Raw genomic sequence first — 17375 nt, forward strand, 5'->3', positions numbered from 1 at the left:
GAAATCAGCAAACACTCGGGGAAAGAAGCAGAGATTGAAGGAGATGTTTTCTCTGATGTGTTTGCGCATGCATGCATGCACGCGCACACACACACACTCACACACACTCTCTCTCTCTCTCTCTCTCTCTCTCTCTCTCTCCCCTTTTATTCTTGTGGGTTTTTCTTACCTGTTGTCCTCACTGCTTCCTAAGTGCAAGTGTGAAAGCAATACACTCACACAATCTCTATCTCTCTCTTTGTCTCTAGTCTTGTGGGTTTTTCTTACCTGTCGTCCTCACAGCTTCCTAAGTGCAAGTGTGAAAGCAGCATGTACGCACACACGCACGCACGCACACACACACACACTCACACTGACAATTGTAACAAAACCACCTCTCCAAGACATGTCACCCCTGCCTTCATCGCCTTCAGGTGATTTTTTTTTTTTGAGAGAGAGAGAGCAAAGAACTCTGAGTTTTGATTCTTTGTGTATTTTATTTGCCCAAATGTGGAAAACAATGAAAATGGAGTAGGAAAAAAAAAAACCATGAAGTACTCAACCAAAAATGAAAAGAAGGAAAAAAAAAAAAAAAAGTTCCACAGTGCTAAAAAATCCTATCCAGCCAAAGAAAGAGAATTCAAAGTAAACAAATCAAGATGACAAAGATGCTCCTTAACGGCAAAACAGAAGAGGAGGAGAATCATCCAGAAATAAACATGGGACATAAAATAACATTCATGCAAGTAGGCATGGGCCGGTTACCGGTTTCAAGTTATACCGACTTTAAAAAGTCACGGTTTCAAAACCACTAAAGTTTTTTCGTCATGCCCTTCCTGCCGTATAAGCTGTTTTTTATGAGTTGTCAAGGAAAATCCCTGTCCCTGCCAGTGTGCAGTGAGTTTAAAAACAAACTACATTGTGTTCAATGGAGATTTTCTTTTTTATCCAGACATTTCAAAATAATACATTTTAAAACTGTAATTGCAATACCGTGAAATGTATTTTTGTTGAAGGTTATCATACCATCAGAATCTCATACCGGCCTATGCTTTAATTCAAGTATAATACAAACACAGGCCCAGATGTACATACTTTTGCGAATGTAGCGTTATCAGCACCATGGCCAACCCGCAGAAAGCGCACGCTGTGATACTTCAGCTTAAGTCGTATTTACCAAACCTGCAGTTCATCGGGGAATCGTTGCCTTTCTCCGCCCACTATACCGTAAATTGCGTGCATTTAAACGCACAATTGAATGGGCCTCCTTCTCTTTTTCTACCATGGATCAGCCACCAAGTCAGTCAAAACAGCGAAAACTAAGATTTAGCGATAACAAAGTTATCTGCTTGTTCATGAGGTAACAGCTTGATGCGTGTTTTTTCGGCATTAGTGGTGGGGAATGTATGTATTGACTAGTTACGCTGTAGCAAAGCGTTAAGTACTGGTGCTATGATAGGGCTGAGTGCAGACTGCGATATTCCAAATGCTGATGCTATGACTGTTTGAAATGATCCTGATGCCAATATTTGTAACGTAGCGAGGAGTTTAACAACTGCTGGAATGGAATGTGAACGCTGAGTCGGAGATTCAATGTCATCTTTGATTTCTTCCAGTAACTCTAATACTGCATGGCTGCTTAATCGGTAACGCTTAATGATTTTGTGTTCACTCAGATGAAAAAAAATCTTTTCAGCTCGTCTCCTTGGCCTATGTCTTCGTCTTGCTCGGATTGCTGCCGCCATTTCACCAGGAGGCATATGCGAGGAAACCCGCTTGCGGCTGGTTTACCCCTGCTTTTAAGAGGCGGAGAATTTTCACCGCAAAATAGAGACGCGCTTTCACTGGCGCTGATTTTACATACCGCGGAATACATAATTAGGCGCACTTCACGCTTCCCCTCCCATCTCTTTATGGGAAACTCCCACTTTCCCCTTCACCCTCCCGTGAATGCATATGCATGACAAGGAAAAGCCCAATTTGCCATTTTCAGTCCCCGCGACAGGCAGTCTGCGCTTTTACCTCAGTGTGGCCTGTTTGTATGTGCCTCGCCATGCTTTTACGCGCACGTTGCGGAAAAAATACGCCTGAAGTGGACGCGAAAGCGTTAGTACATCTGGCCCATAGTTGAAGTCAAAGTATGTCTGGGGGTGTACGAATGTAAAGGTGTCTGACTTTGCACCCTCCAGAACCTCTGCAATCTCGTGGAAAGTGCAACAGGTAGTTGGCCTCTCTGCCTCTCTCGACCGCTGCCTCCTCCATCTGGAAGCATTTCCCACTTGCACCTCGGATATTGTGAACCAGTGACATCCTCCTCAGTTATTTTATACACTGTAACTGTGAAGATATGTTAAGTTGTGATTCTATATGTGATATGATTATATATGTGGTCATTTATATATATATATATATATATATATATATATATATATATATATATATATATATATAGAGAGAGAGAGAGAGAGAGAGAGAGAGAGAGAGAGATGGATTTTTGAAACTGGACACAAACTAGTTGAACCCCCACAGCAGGAGGCTGCGGTCTATCAGGGCCAAAACCTCACGCCATAAAAACCGTTTGTTCCACTCCACAGTCAGCCTCGTTAACAAGGCCCCGGACCCCCACTGAAATTACTCTTTTTTTATTTATTCATTTATTTATTTATTTTACTCCTTAATCCTACATCCTGGACTATATACCTGTCCTCTGAACACATTCTATATATCCTGAACTTTTGTACATCCCTTTAACGTCCTCTTTTTTTTTTTTTTTTTCCTTTTATTAATGTTTAGTATGTTTATGTATGCACCAACGACCGAGGCAATTCCTTTTAAGTGTTACTTACTTGGCAATTTATCCTTTTCTGATTCTTAAATGCGCAAGAAATGTGACTGTATATCGATATATAATCTTTATTAATTGGTTAATGGTGATGTTGGATGTACACACGGCAGTGATATGTTAAAGCGACTTTCAAAGTCGTACTTGTCGTAGCCTATGACATGATGTTGTCAGGAGGCAAAACAACTACTGAAGGTTGGTCCACAAGCTCATTAAATAATTATACAGAGCAATGTAATCACCTCTCCTGTCAAGCGCTGTCAGACCAAAACACACGTGAATATGCATAAGTTCTACGTAGAAAAACCCCTGCTCATTGATTCATCCGTGTATGGCCGAAACTACACATGGCCGTGCACTTGTTGGCTTCAAACGCTCCCCGACTTTCTCCGCTCCGTCAATCAGTCTTTTTCTCCCGTTTTGATCGGTGTCTTCCTCTCCGCCGTCTGTCCACAGCTGCTTCCTGTCCCTGCTCCTCGTGGCCGCCGTGGTTTGGAAGATCAAACAAAGCTGCTGGGCGTCACGGCGACGAGAGGTAAGTCAGAGACTCAAGCTGACGGCTAATATAGATTTTGGCTACTCTGGTAGGTAAATGACCAAAGCACAGCTGTTGTTTATATACATTTTGCCCGCTATTAAGCTCCTGGAAATATTAAGATACTCAGAGGTACCTTGGTTAAATGGATCCTACGACATTGCAAAATGTATCTCTGCTAGAAAGCTCCAATATGAATTTGTATAGTTGGTAGTATAAGCTGAATTACTCTGATGGGTTTTGCTTTCCAGAGGTGAACTGGGAATGTATGTTCTCAAATCACCAAGGTTTATGATCAGAAACATTTTAAATAAACAGTTTTTGCCTCGACTCTGGTCTGGCCGAGACTATTTTTTACTTCAACCTTCAAGACGCCCTGTACGGTTTCCTTTTCTTCCAGCTGTTTGTTGCATTAAAGAGAGTAATTGAATTGAAAGAAAGTGGATAAATCAAACACAATAGCTGACATGTAATTAATGTTTTTGCTTTGAATTCAACTTCTACCCTTGAAACTTCCATTAACCACTTTTTTTTTCTTGTGGATAAAGAATTGCTTATAGAAAAGAACAGATGCATTGCAAGTTCTCCAATTACTCATTTGAGTGTTCAGTAATCTAATAGACTAAGTGCGTGGACTTAGTTTTGTCCAAACAAAGAAACCCAACTACATGTAATTGTAAACCAACCAATTACATCAACAATTATTGTGTAACATCTTCTTGCTAATAGCTAAGCTACTGTATCGTGACATTGTGCCGGTGTATTTTCTGCCTTGGAGCTGTGCTAAAAAAAGTTAGCTAAAAAGTAGACGCCTTTATTTTGCCAGGAAAACTGTGACGCTGAAATCAACACTGTAATCACAGTCAGTTGGTCTCACTTCCTTATGAAACCTCTACAGAGTACTCCAAGTTACTGTATTTTTCTGTGGGGGAATTTTATCGTGCTAACGTGTTTGTTTGTTAGCTTGTTAGCTAGTTAGCAAGTTTGCTGGTTGCTAAGAATATCACTCAGAATGTCCGAGACACCAGAGGCTTGTTTACATGTCTGAATTTTAACACTGACCCCATATAACGACGATAATATGTTATCACCAACATTCACAGATTCTTAGGCTTTCCTTTTTAGGCAACAGCTGACACAAATTCTTCTTATTGAAAACCTATTAATTTATGGTGCAATTTGCATGGAAAAAAGCAAACAATAAAAATGCTAGATTCAGATGAGAAGCTGGATGGAGAGATTTGCATTGAAGAAGTGTAAAGAGAGAGTTGGAGGTGTGTGTGCTGTGGCTCTGCACTAAAGCCTAGTGAATTAGATGCTGAAGTAATTGTCGCTCATGGCACACCACAACCTTTCGGCCAGTTAATTAATATTTTTCAAAAATTGCAAACGCTGAGCAATACAGGGATGCAGAAGCTTCCCCACCCCCCCACCCCCGACAGCAGCCAGCATAGAGGTGCTTGTGATTGTAAACCATTCCCTTCTGACTCGCATCTTCTCTCTGGTGCTAAAAAATGGACACTATGAATCCCTAAAAAATGTAGTCCCATTCGATTTCTAATTTTCTTTAATCAAAATAATGATTACAAACTTTTTAAAGCTAAGTTTTGGCCTGTTCTGGATTTCATGAGTTGTAAATGGTCTACGAAATGAACATGGAGGAAAGACTCAGTTTTAATACTTTGTGATTTAGGCTCTACCTTTGGGCAGAGCCAAGGTAGCTGTTCCACTCTCTATGCTAAGCTCATCTTACTGGCTGCTGGCTCCTGCCTTTTATTGGACAGACTATATGAGATTGATATGGAATGTCTCAACAAGCAAGGGAATAAGCTTATTTCCCAAAATGCTCAACTATTTCTTTTTTTTTATGGGATGTTTCCCAAAGCTCCATAATGGGACCAGCTTTCTGCGGTACCTGCTGCCACTGGGAATAATCGGGGAACACAGGAGTGATTTTTCTGTCAGTGCAGACAAATGTGTAGTTGTAGGTTTCGGAATCAACCAGTGACATATCAGTCCTATTGATAATTAGTTCAGCGATTGTATCCATTTGTGGATGGCACACAATTACCCACAACTGAACACAGATGAGTCGACATTTTAATTACAAAGACTCTGGGCGTTCACTTTGAGTCGTGGGAACAATACATCAAGCCTCAGTCGATTCACTTTTGTGCTTTTTGTATCCTCATTTGAAGTGCAGCCATTTCCCTGACAGGCTGTACTAGGAGCCTAATAGATGCTTTGATCTCGAGCCGGTTTGATATCTCTGATGTTTTTTTAAGACCACGCAAAGAAAACCTAAAATTACATAAATGGCAGATTATTCAACATACAGCAGCACAAATGCTGACCAGGACAGAGGCAGAGCTCGCATTATTGTCTGGCTGTTTGTTTCTAGAAGGATTTTATTTATTACATTTAAAGATTGTGTTATTTGGATCATCAAATCATTCATTAGAATTGCGCCTTAATGTGCATGACTTTTCGAATATGTTCCTTCTATAGTCAATGCAGCTAAAAAACATAATGATATACAGAACAGTAGACATTTGCAGCAGTCACATTTGATTAAAGCAAGGTAGTAATGTAATAATCTGAATACTAACTGTCCATAGATGCATAAATGATGTGCATATTAATTATAAACCTGCAGATGTGTAAATACTCCAAAGTTCATGGACATCTAGGGTTTTTAAAAACTCAACATTTCCAAAACTTTCGTTTTAGGACATTTCAGAATTTCATTTTAATCTGTCAGTCATTACAGTAACCATAATTATTAGTTTCTGTGGCACAGATGGGGTGTCTTTCAAGCCACTATTGAGTCAACAGAAAAAAAAATCCAAAATTATTTTTATAGGACTGAACAGCAATCTGCCAAACTGTGGGAGGCACTGCGGGGTAACAAAGGATTGAAAATGACAGACAATTTTTAGGTCTTTTAACAATTCTGGAAAACCAAAATGAAGTAAAAAAGAAATTCACATATTGATTCGTAGGAGAGAAAGTCTTACATCAAGCTGTCTGTATCATACTTGTGTATCAGGTTTAGAAGCTGGTAAATTTTTTATATATATATATATATATATATATATATATATATATATATATGATACCAGACAGAGCACAGTACTTTTCTAGCCGTTTAGCCCTCTTTTTGGTTATCCCAAGCTGACGAAGCCCTTTTGCAAGCAGCCTACGTGTGTGTGTCCTAAGCTGCCAAATATGAAAACAAATAGTCAGAACCTATAGCCTAGCTCTGAGATGGTGTTTAGGAGTGGGTGGTATTTAATGACCTTGTTCAAAGAAGCTTCCTCCATGCTAGGATCAAAGGTGCATGCAGCCTCTAAAATGAACACCTCACTGGACTCCTCATTGATCACAACAACATCTGGTGTATTGGCAAGCAGCAGTGAGAAGGTATCAGAGTTACTATTGCAGTGCTGAAACATTGATGGTTTTACACAAGAGTTTTTGTACATTCCTACTGAAGGTGAGAAATGGTTTGATATGTCTTTCAGTATTATATCCACTATTCTGTCATGACGTGCTATGTACATTCCCTTGTAAGCATGGCAGTCATTCGATGTGTGGTAATGTTGCAGTGATCTGTTCTGTAGTGTGATGCAAACAACGAGGGACTTAGAAAGGTTGAGTCTAGCAGGAGGAACTTGTAATCACACACACACACACACACACACACACACACACACACACACACACACACACACACACACACACACACACACACACACACACACACACACTGTGCTGACTACAAAAAGCAGGCATCCTGACCTTCTAAGATGACAGCAGCCACAATAGATTTGCTCAGTTTATGATCATTGTCCAAGTAACTGCGATGGCATTTTATTTAGCCAAGGAAAGAGGAGAAAAGTGGCCTGACGAGCTGGTTGGCCCAGTGGCGAACCTATTGAGTGATATCTGGCTGTTGCTAACTGGCTAACTAGCCGACTGACTGTTTTGAGCTATTTATATCAGGGCTAGCATGTTGCAGCTGGTCAGCTACCTAAAGTGATGTGGAAACGCAATGAAAAGTCACTGAGTGTAATGTTTGCATATTGAATACTTGCTCCCTGGGAAAAAAAGAAGGAAAAAAAAGACAATGCATTTTCATAATGTGTTTCCCGAAGGGTTTGAAACACCTTTTGAAAGGTTGTGTGCATGTGGGAGTGTGTTTCTCTCTGTGTGTGGTTCTGGCAGTGTCTGAGGGCACACCATTGTTCTCAGTGCTCATTGTGAATATTTTGGTGTGGGCTTTTTTACACTTGGCGCGCCAGCTGAAGTGCCTTTCGGCTGTAACCTTGACCAAGAGTGCTGTCATCACCCTCACCTCTGGGTGCCTCTTAACATCCCCCTTCACCTGCTCCCACTCTGCCCTCTCTCCATCACACAACCACTGTTGTCCAGCTGGGCTCTCTAAAGGCTACAAAACAAAATTGGCACTGGACCTTTTGTTAAAAAGATTGAGGCGGGGGCGGGGGGACGCAACAGGAAACTGTGGGACAAATATTAAACTCCAACAGCAGGGTCTGCAAAAATGCCTTTCATGGAATCAGCTTGGTCTCCCCTAAATTGATAAAATTAAAATATTCACTTCACAGCAGATAGTTTTTTGTCGTATGCAATGAAATTGCAGGAACTTGCAAAAATTGTGGGAACTTGCAAAAACTGCGGTTTGATGAAAAAGAGGAAAAAAAGTGATTCCCCCCAACACCCTGCTTTTCGATGATGTTCACGTCAAGTAATTACGTCACTTCATAACATTCCCATGGCAACAGGGGAAAATGGCTGCTCTTGGTTGAAGTAAACGCAACATTTTGCAACTTTCTGCTAAGATGTATGTGACTTTTTTTGCAACGAAAATGCGGGGATTATGAAATCATGCAAGACCCGCATATTTTGCACGGAAATTGGCAATTTATGCGGCAAAAGTGCGCCGTATTTGTAAAAATGCAGCCCCCGCGTAAATATGCGGACTTTGGCTGATTATGCATTGAATTATTCGATTGCATGAAGGTTTTTTTCTGGAGGGACTGCTTAATGTAGGGTTGCACAATATATCGTTTGTTTATTGTCATCGCAATATCAACTGGTGCAATAAACACATCACGAAAGACACATTTTTTTTTTGTTAGTTGAAAGAAAATACCAGCAGAAAACGGCAGTTTTAAATGTATCTGTTATTCCTTTTTTTAGTGGTGCCTTTTATATTCAATTCAATCTTCAATTTGTTCAATAAAAGAGTATTTGTAATCATTTCCTTTCATTTGTTTTAAATTCAACAAGCAATTTGTATTTTAGCAGAATACTGAAAGCAGGAGAACGGAGTACACGGTTTATTAATCGCAAGTAATATCGTTATCGCAGTATTTAACGTTATCGCATATTTTCCTCATATCGGGCAGCCCTACTCTTAATGATACTTTTCTGAAGAAATATGGAAAATTATAATTTTTTTTCCATTCGTAATTTTACATTTAAAGTTGGCATATTGCTCATCACACTTCAGTTGTATATCACATACATGTGTAGCATTTTTCTGACGTAGAATAACATAATGAAGTTGAGCATTAAATCCCATGATGCACTTTTTTCGTGAGGACACCAGTGTCTTCCATATTGTACGGTCTCAGAGGGTTAGGTGGTCACCTATGCTTTTAATTTAGAAGTGTAAATAATCACATAAGTGTGATTGATATCCCCATGTATTTTTTTCAGGGTTTATACTGTGCATAAAGATTGAGGGGCCGTAATGATTAGTGCAATTTACCAACAATATGGAGTAGTGTACGGGGGGTGTCCACCTTACAACATGTACAAGTACTTTCTAAATTTACTACGATTCTTTAACTTGGCCAGACGTTCCTATCAGGCTAAAGTGAGGTGTTGCATCATCTCTAAAGCAGAGGTGTCAAGTAACGAAGTACAAATACTTTGGGTATCTATACTTTACTGGAGTAATTATTTAACAGCATTTAACTTCTACTCCTTACATTTTCACGCAATTATCTGTTCTTTCTACTCCTTACATTTAAAAAAATGGCCTTGTTACTCCTATTTCAGTTCGGCTTGTTTTCATTCCTGCTCGTCATCGTTGAATAAAAAAAACAAAAAAACCTATCCAGATAAATTGCGCAATCCGGATAGAGTGAATTTGATTGTGGTTGAATGAGAAGTATAAACATATACCATTCTGACACCCTATTGGTTTGTACGTGATCCATCTCACCTGCATATGACCCAAATCACGTCACACTCCAGCAAGGAAATAGCAGACGTCTGTAGCCAAGTACCAAGATGTCTGTGGCAGAGACTCAAAGAGAACATCGAGGGAAATGTCCCAACCAAACACCGGCAATTTTCTTGTCCAGTTTTGTTATCTTACATCCGTTGCCCCTCACAGATTTGTGCAGCTAAGCTTGGATGTACATGTAGGGTAGTGCACTATAGGCCCCTGTAGGGCAGGCTAAGCTTTTGTCCTTAATGGCATTTTTTCCCCCTTACATTACTTTTACTTTTATACTTTAAGTAGTTTTGAAACCAGTACTTTTACACTTTTACTTGAGTAAAAAGCTGGAGTTGATAATTCAACTTCTACAGAAGTCTTTTTAAAGGTCCCATGACATGGTGTTCTTTGGATGCTTTTATATAGACCATAGTGGTCCCCTAATACTGTATCTGAAGTCTCTTTTATATAGGCCTTAGTGGTCCCCTAATACTGTATCTGAAGTCTCTTTTATATAGGCCTTAGTGGTCCCCTAATACTCTATTTGAAGTCTCTTTTATATAGGCCTTAGTGGTCCCCTAATACTGTATCTGAAGTCTCTTTTATATAGACCTTAGTGGTCCCCTAATACTGTATCTGAAGTCTCTTTTCTATAGACCTTAGTGGTCCCCTAATACTGTATCTGAAGTCTCTTTTATATAGACCTTAGTGGTCCCCTAATACTGTACCTGAAGTCTCTTTTATATAGACCTTAGTGGTCCCCTAATACTGTACCTGAAGTATCTTTTATATAGGCCTTAGTGGTCCCCTAATACTGTATCTGAAGTCTCTTTTCTATAGACCTTAGTGGTCTCCTAATACTGTATCTGAAGTCTCTTTTATATAGGCCTTAGTGGTCCCCTAATACTGTATCTGAAGTCTCTTTTCTATAGACCTTAGTGGTCCCCTAATACTGTATCTGAAGTCTCTTTTCTATAGACCTTAGTGGTCTCCTAATACTGTATCTGAAGTCTCTTTTATATAGGCCTTAGTGGTCCCCTAATACTGTATCTGAAGTCTCTTTTATATAGACCTTAGTGGTCCCCTAATACTGTATCTGAAGTCTCTTTTCTATAGACCTTAGTGGTCCCCTAATACTGTATCTGAAGTCTCTTTTATATAGACCTTAGTGGTCCCCTAATACTGTATCTGAAGTCTCTTTCCTGAAATTCAGCCTTGGTGCAGAATTACAGCCACTAGAGCCAGTCCCACAATGAGCCTGACTTAGGATGTGCCATTGCTGCCACTTGCCAGGACCCTCTTGTAAAAGAGATTTGTAATCTCAAGGAGTCTTTTCCTGGTTAAATAAAGGTTTGAATGAATGAATTTCTGTCTGTAGCTATTGAGGAGAGAGGGTGGTTGGAGCAAGGTGGAGGGTGGGGGTGTGGCCTTGACCAACTCCCACTTTGCTCGTTTGAAAGCCATGATGTCTCTCTCTCATGGGTGGGCCAAATTCTCTGGGCGGGCAAAGCAGAGAAAGGGGAGGTAACCTTGCTCCTTATGATCTCATAAGGAGAAGATTCCAGATCGGCCCATCTGAGCTTTCATTTTCTCAAAGGCAGAGCAGGATACCCAGGGCTCGGTTTACACCTATCACCATTTCTAGCCACTGGGGGACCATAGGCAGCCTGGGAGAACTCATATTAATGTTACAAAACCTCATAAAGTGACATTTTCATGCCATGGGACCTTTAAACCCTAGTATCTATACTTCTACCTGAGTAATGAATGTGAATACTTTTGAGACCTCTGCTCTAAAGTGGCGTCAGTCAGTCATGATGGTGCCCTGACTCGTACATCCTTTTCAACACGCTGGGCACTTTTGTAAAGAATCCAAATCCTATCAGAAACACAGAGGTAAATATCAGTTTCACACAAAGTAGGCGTGTTGCCATCGTTATGTTAGTCAATTGTGCAAACCAGCCAATCCATCGATCACAGGTACCTTTTTAGTACATGCAGTTCAAGCAGCAGGTGGCAACCATAATGACCCATCCTTTCTGTAAGAATGAATATCTCCCTCCTAGAGGTGGCTGCACTTAAATGCTGCCTGAGAAAGACACCCCAGCAGAGAGCAGCCGTCTCAGAGAGGGGTCCTAATAATGATGCTCTGTGTGACATCTTTGTCCTTCATAGAGATAGTCGTTGCTCTTCTGCTATAATATATATATATATATATATATATATAAATATATATATATTTCTTTTAAAATGCAAAAGTGATGATGAAGAAATTTAAAAAAGCAAAGAAAAAGAACAGTGATGTAGGTATGTCTAAATCCTGGATGTAACCACTGGGCCAAACTTGTAAAGTTTCTATTACTTTCTATTACAGATGTCGCGTCACATTCATGCTGTGATTCCTTTTTAGGAATACTCAGCAGTAGTTTTTGGCATCCCATGTTCGCCTTGCCTCCACACACACTCAAGATTTTCTCATAACTTAAGATATTGAAGTATTGTTTTACTGCTCCAAAATACATGCAAATACTCCGTACACCGTTTTCGCAACTGACAGTGATGTGATATATTGTGAGCATTATAAGTTCTGGAGAAACGACACCAACCAAACAGTATTCCGAAACAAGAAATAAAAAAAAAAAATGTAATTGTGCCGCTGAAGCTGTGTAGGAACCTAGAATGAGCTTTAACTATAATTAACTTGTCCTCCTCATGCAGAAAGGCACAAAGTTACACATAGCAGACCTGCCTTCATGCATACACATGTACTGGGTAAACACACGGTGGCACATAATGATCTGGAAAACAGAAAGCTAATCATGTTTTTCCACGAGGCCGACTCTCTCCTGTCGTTGCAGCCGCCTGTTTCTCTGAAACTGGTGCCGCTCTGTTCTTCTCTGCGCTGTCGCTCCAGGCTTTGTTCCCACATTCATCCCGGATTCCTCCGTGTTACTCGGTGCTTGCATCAGCCGTACAGTGACGCAGGTTTACAGCTAATTATGCCCACAGTCACCTCACTTAGGTAGGGTGCATTGAGGAATGGTGGCCATTGCATTTAATGTGGTCATTGCAGGGTCACAGGACTTTAAGGCTGTGGCCCTGATCCTTGTACTTGTTAAGGCGCTGACACACCAACCCAATTATCGGCCGTCAGACAGTCTGGCGAGCTCGGTGACTCGAGTCTGTTTGGTGTGTTCCGTGCCGTCGTCCGTCAGAGGGGCCGTCGCCCTTCATTTCATTCATTTTGGCCCATTTGACAGGTTGAATCAGGAGGCGGGCAGTCGGACTCGATGGCCAATCTGATTGGTAGCCCTTGACTAGCGAATCAGTGCACTTATGTTACAACACTTACCGGAAAGGACAAGCGGGATGAGCGTGACGAACACCTCTCAAAATCTGACATATATCTTTCAAACTGACCATTGTCGATCAGAAAAACAGACAGATTCAGCAACTGTATGGCCTATTTCTCTATGTTTTCAGAAACACGTTTTGGTGAACTATTTTCATAAAATCCGAGATCGTATTCCGAACAATACGGATTAGCGCCACCTGCTTTTATGGAGACGTATTATGTCTCGCGCACGCGCAGAACGTACAATCAAGTCGGTGTCGCTTCGATGTGTTCCGAGGCACTTTTTGGACCTCGGGGAGCCGACTGATCAGTCCGACTGCCTTTTCTGCCGACGGTCGGCCGTCGGGTTGGTGTGTCAGGGCCTTTGCTCCTGGCTTCTTGTCATCTGACAGAAGTTTAAGCGTATTGTGCTGTCACAGTCAATGTAAGTCGCTCTAGATAACAGTATTAGCTTAAGCCCTAAAATGCAAATGTCACTGTGAGCTCTTCTTAAGAAATAAAGTAGAAACACGGCTTGAAATCAACTTTTCAAGATGTTTTTTTTTTTTTTTTTTATACCACCAACTCGCCCAAACAGTTTCTTAAAATAAAGCTGTTAATGAGTCATTGCGTTTATTCCGTTATTCATATTCATTTGTAAAATCTGCAGATATGAATGGATGTGAATGGATGGATTGAACTTTTCGCTATGCGACTGTAAATATGTAGTATTGATAGTTTGGATTCTCATGTTTTCAGTCCTAGTGGTTATTTTCAAAAAGAATGCCTGTTATAGAAACCATCCATAGCTTTAAAGTAGTGTAATTTAACCCACAATGTAATAAATCCTAGAAAACCTTAAGGCCAAATGTATTGCAAGGCAATCATTTACTTCAGATGGACCACCCGAAAAGGGAAGGTGGCTACTCGTATGTGCACAGTGTACAGTACTGCACATACATGAACATACTGTAACGTGTGCCCATGACCAAGCTGTTTGAGTTGGTCTCTGTGTTTGCACCTTGGTTCTGATTCTTGATGATGCTTTCCACCGCAATTAATTTTTACTCTCACATTGGCAGGTTTTCAGGTGTGAATATCATGCACTGACTAGAAATACGTTTAGGACTGTATATGATCTTCCTCTATTTAAAGGCTAACACCTGCTGAGACTGGTGAAAGAGTTATGGAACAGCCCAGAGCCCACCTGTTGGGTTCTGTGTGCTTGTTTGCATGTGTTTCAAAGTGTTTGGGTGCATGTCTTTCCTCCTTTGCTGTGCATCTGTTTGCATAGATGTGCTCGGATGTGTGTGTGTGTGTGTGTGTGTGTGTGTGTGTGTGTGTGTGTGTGTGTGTGTGTGTGTGTGTGTGTGTGTGTGTGTGTGTGTGTGTGTGTGTGTGTGTGTGTGTGTGTGTGTGTGTGTGTGTGTGTGTGTGTATTTTTGTACTGTCCGATTCGAAATCAAAGCCTTCCTTTGAGACCGGCCAGTCCCTTTGAAGGAGCTGGAGCTGCCAGATGGCATTAGACAGATCCAACCACAGCAGCCGTTTTGTGCCAAAGAAGGCACCGGCCTTTTAGGTCGAATAAGTTCCCCTGCAACTTGAGCAACCCTCGGCCAATGCTGGTTGATTATTCCTGCACGAACATTCGGGTACAGAAGGTCGCAGGGTACAGAAGATGGCAACCGTTCTGGGCGGAAAGATTTATGACTTATACATCTTCCTTTTATTAGGACTTCTTTATTTACTTATATATATATATAGATAATTTTTTAAGAGAGACTAAGTCATAACAGTCATAGCTTTCTCTTATCAGCAGTCAACAATTGCAGCAGCACCTGCAGGTTTCAGGCACAGCTTAGCCAGTCTGCAACAGACACAAATGACACAAGTTTTGAATAGAGAGGAGTAAGCCAGCTAATTAGAGCAAAGATCCAGCAGAAGCATCCTGTGGCAGAGTAATAGATCATGATGCAAAATACTGTAACAGTGGTACCGCTTTAACATTCACTTTCTTTGCCTTAGGACAGAACGTTCTGCGTTTCACTCGATTGTTGCACCAAAAGAGATTTTATGCCAGAATCTGAGTTATGAAAATCCAGAATTTTCAGCACCTGGCCACATAAGAGTTGAATCAAAAGTATTGATTCATAACGGGGGCATTAAAAATGTTATTGCCTGACTTTGTGGTGCACAGAACTGTTAGTCTTTGTTGTTTATTGTTTTCACAGTGTTCTTTTTGTTACTTTTCTTCACTGGCGTCTCATACCGTTGCGTCCCCTCCTTTCTTACTGTATCTCCGCAAAAATATCCTTGTTTGATGACAGCATGTGTGTTTACCCGACATCCATCATCGCGCTAACACAGATATACATCACACCTAACTTGACTTATATTAGACATGTATTGCGCCCTGAGGTATTGACAGAAATGCAGAATGTGATAATGTCCCTGATCGTTGCCGTGGCGTCCCGCATGATTAACTGTGTTGTAGATTCTTTACACTACGCCCGAGGCAGAGAGCGGCAGAAACGTCTCCAGATACCCTCACATATTTATTACCCCATTAAGCTGCCCTCCTCCTTCCCTTTGCTATAAATATGAATGTCAACCAAAGTGTCAAGGCTCAGGCCCCTTTTAGAAATACCTGCTATTATGTCATAAAATGAGTGGAAAGCTGTTCAATGGCCTGTGATGTGTAAACTTTTTGTTTTTATGTCAAAAAACTGTTCAACAGCTCAGGTTGTGGGATGTTAGTATAGGCTGTGCAGAGGTACAGCTCCCTGAAAAGTCCTCGCCCTGAACACACACACATACAGTATATTCCTCCGCTGGGAGCAAACTGCCACCGTTTCACTTCTCCCCTTTGATGATTCTGTGAGGGAAAGTATAAAGTCCACACATAAAGGTTTCTAAAGCATGGGAGCAGATCAGAGGAAAGATCTGAGGCTTTAACAAGACTGTGAAACCGCTCCGCTCTCTGAAGTAAGCCTTTTCACTGGCTGTATTTACAGCAAGTGTGTTAACCTGTGAAAAGGCACCAAATGTAGTGTTGTTATCTTTATTGTAAACCGTTTGCGATGAGCAAGAAAGTATGAAAACAATTTACGGGCAGTGACAGAAGTTTGGATCTTACTGTGTGCCAGTTCTCTATCAATCTTTCCACGTACCCCCTGGCAACTGCAGAAGTACCCCTGGTTGGGAATCACTGCTCTAGACATTTGTCTGGATTTGCCAGTACGGCCATATTTGGGCCTTTGGCTATAGGTAATTATGCCCTCATATATTTACGCATGTTTTCATTTGATGGTATCATGCAGCACTGTGGCCCAATGTCAGTCCAGTCCCGGGCCTCTCTGTGTGGAGTTTGCATGTTCTCCTCGTGTCTGCATTGGGGTTTTCTCCGGGTGCTCTGGTTTCCCCCACCACTAAAAACATGTTCCCCTCCCTCTCACTTAATTGGAAGTCCCTTTTGAATAAAAGCGTCAGTTAAATGACATGTAATGTAATAATGTCAATGAACGACCCACAAAGCATTTCTGTTGATTAGCGACGGAAGCTCTTTAACAATAACAATGATTCAATCTAATTAAAGCTGGTCTTTACCTATCTAACAAGACAAATACGTGGACGTAGTAGTATGGAAATACACCTTGGAATTTATTTCACCATCAAGTCACTTCAGTTGCGTAAACTTTGGATAAAAAGGAGATTTAATTTCTTCATAATGTGTATTTTCTAATTCTGGTTTTTGTAAGCCACACTTTGTATTCCTTGAAATGCTGACGTATTATTTTGTTGTAGACCTACAGTACAGTTTAATTGGCTGATACACGGGCGAATGAACGTCACTTTATACTAGTGGCCAAATTAACAAGGCTCCTCTTGGACCATCTGGTGCAGAGGGTGAGGATGAATCAGAAGTGGCGATAAATTTGTTAAACGGCTCCGCGGCTTCGTCCTCTGCCACCGCAAACTGCTGACCATTGTTTTTTTCCCCGGTGAAGCAGGCCGTGTCACTGAGCCTCCTCGCCTCGTACCGTCCTCTCCTGTCAGTGTGAACTCTGACCCCTGCCATCGCCGACCCTGTTTGCAGCTTTCAGCAATCCCGGCTGCTCCTGCTGCTAACACGTACATAAACACGTGCACGCTCCGTACAGTGGTCAATGCACTACTGTGCTACAAAGACATATAAGAATGCATACATAATAACATAATGCTTGAAATGCATAAAGAAAATAGATGAACAAAATAGAAGATTAGATTAGTCAGTGCCTGAATGTTTAATACATTCCTCCTTGCTTATAAAAAGAAACTTAACAAATCTCGGTATTTGACCAACCTAAAACCAGGTACTAGAAGCTGTGAACTAGAGCTGGGCGATGTGGAGAAAATCAAATATCACAATATGTTTCACCAAGTACATCGATGT

The 17375-nt window shown here is 41.0% G+C and overlaps 1 protein-coding gene across 1 annotated transcript in view; it reads left to right on the forward strand.

Moving 5' to 3' along the window:
• Positions 1–17375, forward strand: part of atrn (attractin) — a 179053-nt gene that overhangs the window by 117915 nt on the left and 43763 nt on the right. Inside the window, exon 26 of the mRNA XM_039785823.1 lies at positions 3278–3356. Within this exon, the coding sequence (XP_039641757.1) occupies positions 3278–3356 (79 nt within the window). The remainder of the gene's footprint in view (positions 1–3277; positions 3357–17375) is intronic.

The sequence above is a fragment of the Perca fluviatilis genome, chromosome 20 (genome assembly GCF_010015445.1).
Source record: "Perca fluviatilis chromosome 20, GENO_Pfluv_1.0, whole genome shotgun sequence".
In the NCBI taxonomy this organism is placed as follows: Eukaryota; Metazoa; Chordata; class Actinopteri; order Perciformes; family Percidae; genus Perca; species Perca fluviatilis.